The 10,036-nt window shown below is 39.2% G+C and overlaps 1 protein-coding gene across 1 annotated transcript in view; it reads left to right on the forward strand.

Moving 5' to 3' along the window:
* The window catches only part of LOC107592642 (reticulon-4 receptor-like 1), a 9,563-nt gene extending 4,433 nt beyond the window's left edge, over positions 1–5,130 (forward strand). Inside the window, exons 2-3 of the mRNA XM_016282181.1 lie at positions 3,083–3,534; positions 3,646–5,130. Coding sequence (XP_016137667.1) covers positions 3,083–3,534; positions 3,646–4,617 — 1,424 coding nt within the window. The 3' untranslated portion in view covers positions 4,618–5,130. The remainder of the gene's footprint in view (positions 1–3,082; positions 3,535–3,645) is intronic.
* Positions 5,131–10,036: the final 4,906 nt, after the last annotated feature.

Raw genomic sequence — 10,036 nt, forward strand, 5'->3', positions numbered from 1 at the left:
TTAAGCTGCAGATTCTTTGTAGCCATGTGTTCAGCCCAAACAAACGTGAAAACATATTAGTTCCCCTTGCTGGTAGTGGTCCACTGATGAACGACTGAACTTTAAGTCTTCGAAGTGAGTTCACTGAAGTCCTTCTTAAGGAGTTCTGACTGCTCTTTCCGAATATCATTCTTCCCCACATGGATGATGATTCGATTTGCAGTCTTGTGCTTTATCAGAATTTTCCAAAGTTCCTTGCTCATATCAGAAACTGTTGCTTGAGGAAAGCAGCATGTTGTTGAATTTCTGCTACTGATGTTTCTGATAATGGAATCACCCACTATCAGAGTCCTGGGCTCGGCTGCGCTCTGAGCTGAAAGCCGCTGTCTGCTAGACCTTGAGCGCCTGTTAGTAGTGATGTTAGCTGCTGGCTGATCCGATCCATGTTTACTACACATCTCATTATTTTAGATCTTTTAAATATTGAGGACTTTATTACAATCTATCTTTTGAGCCGTTCATCTTGGCTAGGTAATTCTTAAACCCACATCTGTACATGCAGTCTATCTGAACACACAGCACTGAGGTTGTTTAAGGCTTGTGAACCAGACATCATCAGTTAATGTTGTCTGCTTTAGAGTGGAGATAGTGTATGGGCACTATAATACCTTATGCTCGATACCCTGAAAAGACTCCAGAACTTTGCCATCATTGGGCGGTTTGTGTAAAGAGTGTCATATTTTGAAATGTTTGCCATCTTTGCTAATTACAGTTGTGTACCATATCCAGGCTTTTATCCTGCAAGTTTTGCTAAAAACAGATTAGCATATGTGCAACGGTAGAGTAATATGTATTTCTGCTCAAGGTTACTGTTTATGGTAGCTGACCGACATTACAAGAACAACAACAGTTTTTTTGTTAATCCCACACACACATGTGCAAGGCCCATTGGGGGAGCTTGTGAAGGGTTCTGGTTGCTTATTTAGTCTGTTAGTGAGGACATATTTCATTTTGGCATGCCGTTAGGACAAATGGGATTACACAGCCACTCTGGGTGCGAGGCTCATGCGCAGGTGAGGCAAGCTGCTCGGGCGCTGTCATCAGACACCCAGGGAATCATTGCTAAAGGTCAGCGCAGTCTGCGTCTGAATGCCACAGCTTAGCACATTTGGAGTCAAAAGCTATTCCAAAAAATATCCGTTCATCTCCTGAAAAAGCGTAATTCCTGCCTCTGTATTTTGAAGGCAGAAACCTAGAGGATTATGGTGATGTTAAGAGGCAGCGGAAGTGAATCAATTTTGAGTGAATGACAGGAATGATGCTTTGAATAATGCATTTTTGAAATGAAGGGCGGGGGGAAAGCTGCCGTTCATGAGCAAATGGGACTCTTTTAATAGTGAAACTCTTATAATAGTGGAAAATGTCCTCCTTCCCTGACATTCTGTATGTAGATGAATTGGTGGATATGTTACATAAAATGGCTCCAAAGAAGCATGTCAGAAAGCAGCAGGGGTATTCTATGCCTCTCAGAGGCTTAACACAGGTTTAACTAAGCACTCAAGAGGTTGTTGGTAGGCTCTGGGATCAGTCTCAGCAGAAGCAGGGTGAGCCCGTCTTATACACACATGGACAGAATAAATACTCTTAAAATACCAGATTTTGCTTCTTCCCTGAAGAGCTCAGAAGTTATTCTATTTTCTTGTCATTGTTTATTTCCTTTTCAAAGGGGGCTTAGTTTCATAGGGCAGACCTTATTTCATTGAAAGTCACAATTATCACTGCTTAAAAGACCATCTTTGACAAAATGATCTTCAACCAAATTTGATATAGTATTTCAGAAGAAAATGGTTGACCAAGGAAGTCCAGGTGGTTAAATGAGTTAATGGGATAGTCTTCTCAAAAATAAAAATTCTGTCATATAGTCACCCTCGTGTCCTTTTAAACCTTTCTTCTGTGGAAAACAAAAGACGATATTCTGAATTATGTCTAAATGTCTTTTTTTATATATATACAATGAAACTCGGTATGGCCCATGTTAGTTCGGACCCCAACGTTCTTCAAAATATTTATTTTATGTTCCACATTCAATGAGAAAAACTGTATAGATTATACAGGTTTGGAACAACATGAGGATAAGTAAATCATGACAATTTTCATTTTTGGCTGAACTATTCCTTTAAAAGAGCCTGAGGGAAACAAACAAAACACATACAAACCTGGTCTTGATTACCACGATGAGTATAAAGCACTGAGCATCTATAGAAAACACAATTTGATGTGCCAGACGTGAGAGGACACATCAGTGAAATGGTGTGTAATTATCATGTTACATGTCTGGCCTCTATATACTGTATATATATACTGCATATGTATATATGACATTGTTTACCTTGAGGCATGCGTATCATCACTGATTGATGCAACATCTTGCAGATACTATTGACGCTGAGCTTGTGTCAACATGATGATGATAACATCAGTCTTGATGTTTGATCTTTATGTGAAGACAGTATCCACTGAACAGCAATCAACAGCTTGGTACAACTATGAAAATGTATATAATTCATACTACATCAGTAGTTTTAAAACGTTAAACTTCCATATATAATTCTTCAGTAACGATTCTATATTGATTTATTTATTAATGATTTAAAGAAACACTTACAAAAGCAAATTTTACAAGTTTTACCAAGATGTTTACGAAGTTTTCTTTTATATATTCATGCATTATGATCTAGCTCTATCACAGCGTTTCCCAACCTTTTTTGTACTGGGTATCCCTACAGACCCATCATTAAGACTCGAATACCCTGTTTGTCAACAAACCAGAAATGTTTGATATTATATTGATATTATACTCAATATCATTGAGCATTATCATTTATTTTAAATGGCCATTTTTACAAAAAACTTTAAATTCATCCACAAAATATGGGGATGAAAAAGTCTCAAAATATAGTGTCTACATTTAATGAGACACCCAAAGTTCTTGAAGAACAAACAGCAAATTTCTTTACAATACAGAATTTATGACTTGGATACAAATTTAGTTTTAACATAGCAAACACTAAGTCTGTCTCTTTCTCTCTCCATATCTTTCTAGGCTGTGGGCTGGAGTTCCTGCTGGTACTCTGTGGGCTGGAGCTCTCCTGGTCCTGCCCACGTCACTGCATTTGCTACATGGCCCCCAGCACCGTCAGCTGCCAAGCCCACAACTTCCTATCCGTCCCGGAAGGCATTCCTCCACACAGTGAGCGCATCTTCCTCCAAAACAACAAGATCCATCGACTACTGCGGGGCCACTTTAGCCCTACCACGGTCACTCTGTGGATTTACTCCAACAATATCACATATATCGAACCAACTACTTTCCAAGGGTTCACCTTGCTGGAGGAATTGGACCTGGGAGACAATCGCCACCTACATTCACTGTCTGCAGAAACCTTTCATGGGCTGGGCCGGCTCCATGCCCTCCATCTATACCGCTGTGGCCTCAGTGCACTGCCGAATAACATCTTCCAGGGTCTCCGCAACCTCCAGTATCTGTACTTGCAGGTGAGACACTCACATAACTGCTTGTGTAACAAAATAAAATGGCACTGGTTGCATATTGTACTATTGCAGTAGTAGAAAAATATAACCAATATTTTGTTTCTGTGTCTAAAGGACAACCATTTGGAGTATTTGCAGGATGATCTTTTTGTGGACTTACACAACTTGAGCCACCTGTTTCTTCACGGGAACCGTCTGTGGAGCCTGCACCAAAATACATTTAAAGGACTGGGGGCTTTGGACCGGCTGCTACTGCACCACAACCAACTTCAGTGGGTGGACCGTCTGGCATTCCACGACCTGCAGCGGCTTACTACCCTCTATTTGTTCAACAACTCCTTGACGGAGCTAGCTGGAGAATGTCTCACCCAGCTGCCTGCACTGGAGTACCTTCGCCTCAATGACAACCCTTGGGAGTGTGACTGTAAGGCTTTATCATTGTGGGACTGGCTCAAAAAGTTTCGGGGGTCCACATCGTCAGTGGGTTGCATGGCACCGGCAGAACTGGCAGGCAAAGATCTGAAGCAACTGAAGAACGAGGACTTCCCGAATTGTTCCGGATCTGAGTCCCTGCATCAGAGTAAGACCAAGACTTGGGTAGGAACAGATAAGGTCTCACTGAAGCAGGACCCCCATCCTGCCCAGCCCCCACAAACACACCCACACCACCCCCAACTGAATGAACAATACCCTTCCCCTCCCTCTCCCCTGCCCCAGCCACCCCCTGCCATAAATGGTGTCCAAGCAGGAACGGGAGGGTCTCCGGGCATAGTCCCTGCTCAGAGGCCCGGCCGCTCTCGGAACTGCACACGCCAACGTGTCAGGGGCAGCAAGGGAAAAGAACCTAACGAGGTCCACACCTTAAAGGAGATGGCGGATAAGGAATACTCCTCTCCCGATTTCACGGGGAAATATGATGAAACATCTTCTGATGGTTCAAACACCCGCAGAAAGCACAAATGTACCCCCCGAACCTCTGTGCGTCCCCCTAGTGGGGTCCAGCAAGCCACCAACTGGGGACACTCTCATCATACACATTTCTTTCTCTCTAGTATTCTGGGACTGCTTGTGCTCATTCTGCGCTGAACTCTGATGCTGGACCATCATGGCATCATGGATACGCTGCAGTCCTCAGATCAGCTCTAGCTCCAGCATTACCAGGCCTACTAATGTGTGTATGTTTGTGTGTGTATGTGTGAGTGATAATGTGTACTACATTGTATAAGGAGCTTTGCCATTTAGACTGAAATAGATGAAAACTGAACACCGGATGATATAAACTCCAAATTTGGGTCAGGGAATAAGAAGAATAGTGAAGCAAACCGAATATGCTTGCACTGCCACTGTTGTTGTTCTTATTTTTTTATCCCCCCCCCCACCATTTCCTGTTGGTCTGGTCTCCCCCTCCATTTAGAGGAAAACAATTTCGATGAAAGAAAGCACAGAGATGACCAAATAAAGGTGTAGAAAGAATGCATAATAGGAGGCGCAAGTTAGCAACATAAATGGAGATTGTGTTTAGAAAGCATGTCCTACTGCTTAATTTTTCTTCAACATTTCTAACAACAAAACAAACATATAGGAGACTATCAAATGGAACGGATGCTCCTAATTGTATAAGTACATCACCTGGTGTTAAATATATTACATTATTGCCAAATAGATGCACAAATATATCGGTGTATGTTCTACTATGTTCAAGAGTTTCAATCATGGGTAGGGCTTGCTTTCTTCACTTTGGGGGATATTATCAAACTTCACAGAATGATGTGAATCAAAAAGTGTTGTACGAAATGAAAGTGTTATAAAAAAGTCCTCCTAAACTGAATAGCCAGTACATGAGCACATACATTCTCCTTACCTCAGAAAAGTTATAGCCTAAATACAACATTATTTTCACTTTTGTATTATTACTTATTTGTACTTTTTTCCCCTTTCAATAACTTCCTTTTTATTTTTCATATTTTCTTTGCTTTTGCTCTAAAAAGTGACTTCAGGTGAATCATTCTTATTTTGGATTGTATTATTTTATAACAGCACATAAAAGCCAATGGTTATACTAGCTGCTATATTGTTTATAGAAGCAAATGAGACCCATTTTACCTCATCTGCTTCCAAAAAACACCATTTGTGTGTGTGTGTGTGTGTGTGTGTGTGTGTGTGCAGTATAAAAAGCTGTGAAAAAAAATAGAGTTGTGTTTGTTTCTTGTCCTCTGTGTTGTTTGTTTTGTTTGGCTGTGACTCAGAGGACTTAGAAATGGACTGCTGATGGGGGGTCGACTCTGGAGGGGACACAGGTCTAATTGAAGTGAACTCTATTTTGAAAAGCGCCTTCAGCTTAAGCCCGCCATTGAAAACATAGACACCTCTCTTTCTTAGAGCGGTGTGAAATCAACTCTTTTAACAAGACAGACAAGAAGAAAAGAAAACAACTCTTTAAAAAAATACACACACAAAAACTAAATGTATCTTTAAGAGACTTGATGACAAAAAACACATTTCAAATTTAGTATGGCCAAAAAAAAAAAAAGACATTTTGGAGCCATAGGCCTGCTTGATTGCCTCTACAGTGTCTGCTGTGAGTGCAAATAGGAGTACAGGAGAGGGACAATCACGTGAACACTCGGGACACTATGGATGACAGACAGTCTGCCGTCACAGATGCTGTGGAGTACAGGAGAACTATGCCTCCTGTTCTAAGACACACTTTGTAAAAATAAGGAGAACTGTATCATCACAATCTGCAATGGAAATATTAATCAGTACTGACACTGATATCATTATGACATTTTTTATTACAACAGGGTTCCTGAATCTCTGAAGAACCTCTGAACTCTGATGCTGGACCATCATGGCATCATGGATACGCTGCAGTCCTCAGATCAGCTCTAGCTCCAGCATTACCAGGCCTACTAATGTGTGTATGTTTGTGTGTGTATGTGTGAGTGATAATGTGTACTACATTGTATAAGGAACTTTGCCATTTAGACTGAAATAGATGAAAACTGAACAACGGATGTTATCAAATAAACTCAAAATTTGGGTTGGGGAACAAGAAGAATAGTGAAGCAAACTGAACATGCTTGCACTGCCACTGTTGTTGTTCTTATTTTTTTATCCCCCCCCCCACCATTTCCTGTTGGTCTGGTCTCCCCCTCCATTTAGAGGAAAACAATTTCGATGAAAGAAAGCACAGAGATGACCAAATAAAGGTGTAGAAAGAATGCATAATAGGAGGCGCAAGTTAGCAACATAAATGGAGATTGTGTTTAGAAAGCATGTCCTACTGCTTAATTTTTCTTCAACATTTCTAACAACAAAACAAACATATAGGAGACTAACAAATGGAAAGGATGCTCCTAATTGTATAAGTACATCACCTGGTGTTAAATATATTACATTATTGCCAAATAGATGCACAAATATATCAGTGTAAGTTCTCCTATGTTCAGGAGTTTCAACCATTGGTAGGACTTGCTTTCTTCTCCGATGGAATATTATACACAGAATGATGTGAAACTAAAAGTGTTGTATGAAATGAAAAAGTGTTATAAGCAGTCCTCCTAAACTGAATAGCCAGTACATAAGCACATACATTCTCCTTACCTCAGAAAAGTTATAGCCTAAATACAACATTATTTTCACTTTTGTATTATTACTTATTTGTACTTTTTTCCCCTTTCAATAACTTCCTTTTTATTTTTCATATTTTCTTTGCTTTTGCTCTAAAAAGTGACTTCAGGTGAATCATTCTTATTTTGGATTGTATTATTTTATAACAGCACATAAAAGCCAATGGTTATACTAGCTGCTATATTGTTTATAGAAGCAAATGAGACCCATTTTACCTCATCTGCTTCCAAAAAACTCCATGTGTGTGTGTGTGTGTGTGTGTGTGTGTGTGTGCAGTATAAAAAGCTGTGAAAAAAAATAGAGTTGTGTTTGTTTCTTGTCCTCTGTGTTGTTTGTTTTGTTTGGCTGTGACTCAGAGGACTTAGAAATGGACTGCTGATGGGGGGTCGACTCTGGAGGGGACACAGGTCTAATTGAAGTGAACTCTATTTTGAAAAGCGCCTTCAGCTTAAGCCTGAAAACATAGACACCTCTCTTTCTTAGAGCGGTGTGAAATCAACTCTTTTAACAAGACAGACAAGAAGAAAAGAAAACAACTCTTTAAAAAATACACACACAAAAACTAAATGTATCTTTAAGAGACTTGATGACAAAAAACACATTTCAAATTTAGTATGGCCAAAAAAAAAAGACATTTTGGAGCCATAGGCCTGCTTGATTGCCTCTACAGTGTCTGCTGTGAGTGCAAATAGGAGTACAGGAGAGGGACAATCACGTGAACACTCGGGACACTATGGATGACAGACAGTCTGCCGTCACAGATGCTGTGGAGTACAGGAGAACTATGCCTCCTGTTCTAAGACACACTTTGTAAAAATAAGGAGAACTGTATCATCACAATCTGCAATGGAAATATTAATCAGTACTGACACTGATATCATTATGACATTTTTTATTACAACAGGGTTCCTGAATCTCTGAAGAACCTTTCTTCAGAACACAATTATTAATTTTATTATGATTAGATTTTTTTTTTTGGGGGGTGATTTTGTTTTGTTTACACATTTGTTTGGTAAGTCCGTAGGGCACCATTTTCTGACTAAACTGCACAATCCGGTCTCCCCTCATCCCTCCCTTCCTCTCTCTTCTGTGTCTCTCCATCCTAGTGATTTGATGGTTTAACGAGTTGTTCTCAAAAAAAATAAGAAAAAGCGTTTATAAAGATATTAAAATCTATATCTTCTTATGTTAAATGTGTTTGTTTGCATTTACTTTGCTTGTGTGTTTATAGATGTCGATGAGGCCTGACAGAAGATGCTTTTTTTACATATTTCCACCTCTCCTTGCTTTAATTATTAATTAAAAATGTGATTCTTTGATACGTACTTGTTCTTTTTTTAAATACCTAAAAACATTTAATTACCCTAAAAATAGATTTAACTTAAGACATTTTCAGAAAAAATATTGAAGTTAATTTTTCTCAACTCTTAATTAACAACTACTGGTACTACTGTACCATTCTAAAGTTTAGTTTGAATTGAATTTTAAAATGTTATTCAAATTTGAATTAAAATGATCTTGTTTTTAGGACATTTAGATGTTTTTATTGGAAAACAACAAGACAATAATACTGATTAAGTTAACTTTTTGCAGTGCAATTCAACCACGTCAGCAAGCTTTGTCCCACACATCCATGTTTGCTCTACCTTTCAATCTGTCTCTCTGGACCCCACTCTGACTACACACCACAGCTCCTCTGGATCTGAATTGAATTTACCTCTATACTGTATATCCATGTGTATATCTGCAGACACACACACACACACACACACAACCAGAATCTATCATGAGTTATATCATGCACTAATATATGTGCTTGATTACATGGAGAGCTCAGGAACATCACGACAATCACTATTAATTTAACCAATTAAAGCAATTTCACTTTACAAGTGCTGCACAGGCTTACTGTACAGTATGTGCATGTGTGAAGAAGCCTATTCAGTTAGTGAAACATGCGAAAACTCATATAACTAACCCTCTATAAATCATCTCTGAAGCATTGCGTATTTATGAATGTCGCTGCAAATCTAGAGATATTCAAGGTTATCATTATGATTTGTAATCGGACTTTACAGCATAAATCCCATTTCCTCTCCCTCCATCCTATATCCACCCACCGTGATGGAAATCGATTCCCACGTTAGAGTGTAAATTACTTTTTTCCCCTTTAATTCTGTTCAATGAAAAGAGGGGAAAAGTTAGTTTTCTGCATGGCAGAGGATGGAAGCAGAAATACATTTGAATTGATGAGCATCTCTAAAGTGATAACATGGTGGGTCTCGCCTCATTCTCTCTGACGTGCAATAGCTCGCTTCACCTCTCCATCTCCCTCTCTCTCACTCTTACTCTATTCACCATCCTCACCTTCATCCTGTATATTTACAACATCCAGTGGATAAAGTAGGATTTCACGGGAGCCTCAGTCATATTCAGTAATATTGGCACTACAGGAAGACAACACAATATTTAAATAGGCAAAATATACAGTAAGCAATCAAACTATCCTTGAGCTTCTGAAATAAACAACTTGATGTACAATGAAAATATACTATAACTCAAAACTTCCTCCCCAGTAAAAAAAAAACAAAAAAAACGCATTGATTTGAAAATAAGTTGCAAAGACACTACTCATTCTGAATTTCGGCAACTTTGTCACACAGATGATTGCAACAATATATGACCATTCGCACATCAATATCACCTTATAATAGCGAAGACCTGGAGGGCAAAACAACCATAGAAATGCAACACAGGCTTCTCAATTTTCTGTCTTTTTTAAGCCATAAATATTTAGATCACCTCTCAGAAGAATAAAAGCAAAGATATGTGAACAAACTGCACGTTTTGGGCACTTGCGATCCATTTACTG

Source organism: Sinocyclocheilus grahami, unplaced genomic scaffold (genome assembly GCF_001515645.1).
Source record: "Sinocyclocheilus grahami isolate Dianchi unplaced genomic scaffold, SAMN03320097.WGS_v1.1 scaffold155.1, whole genome shotgun sequence".
Lineage (NCBI taxonomy): Eukaryota > Metazoa > Chordata > Actinopteri > Cypriniformes > Cyprinidae > Sinocyclocheilus > Sinocyclocheilus grahami.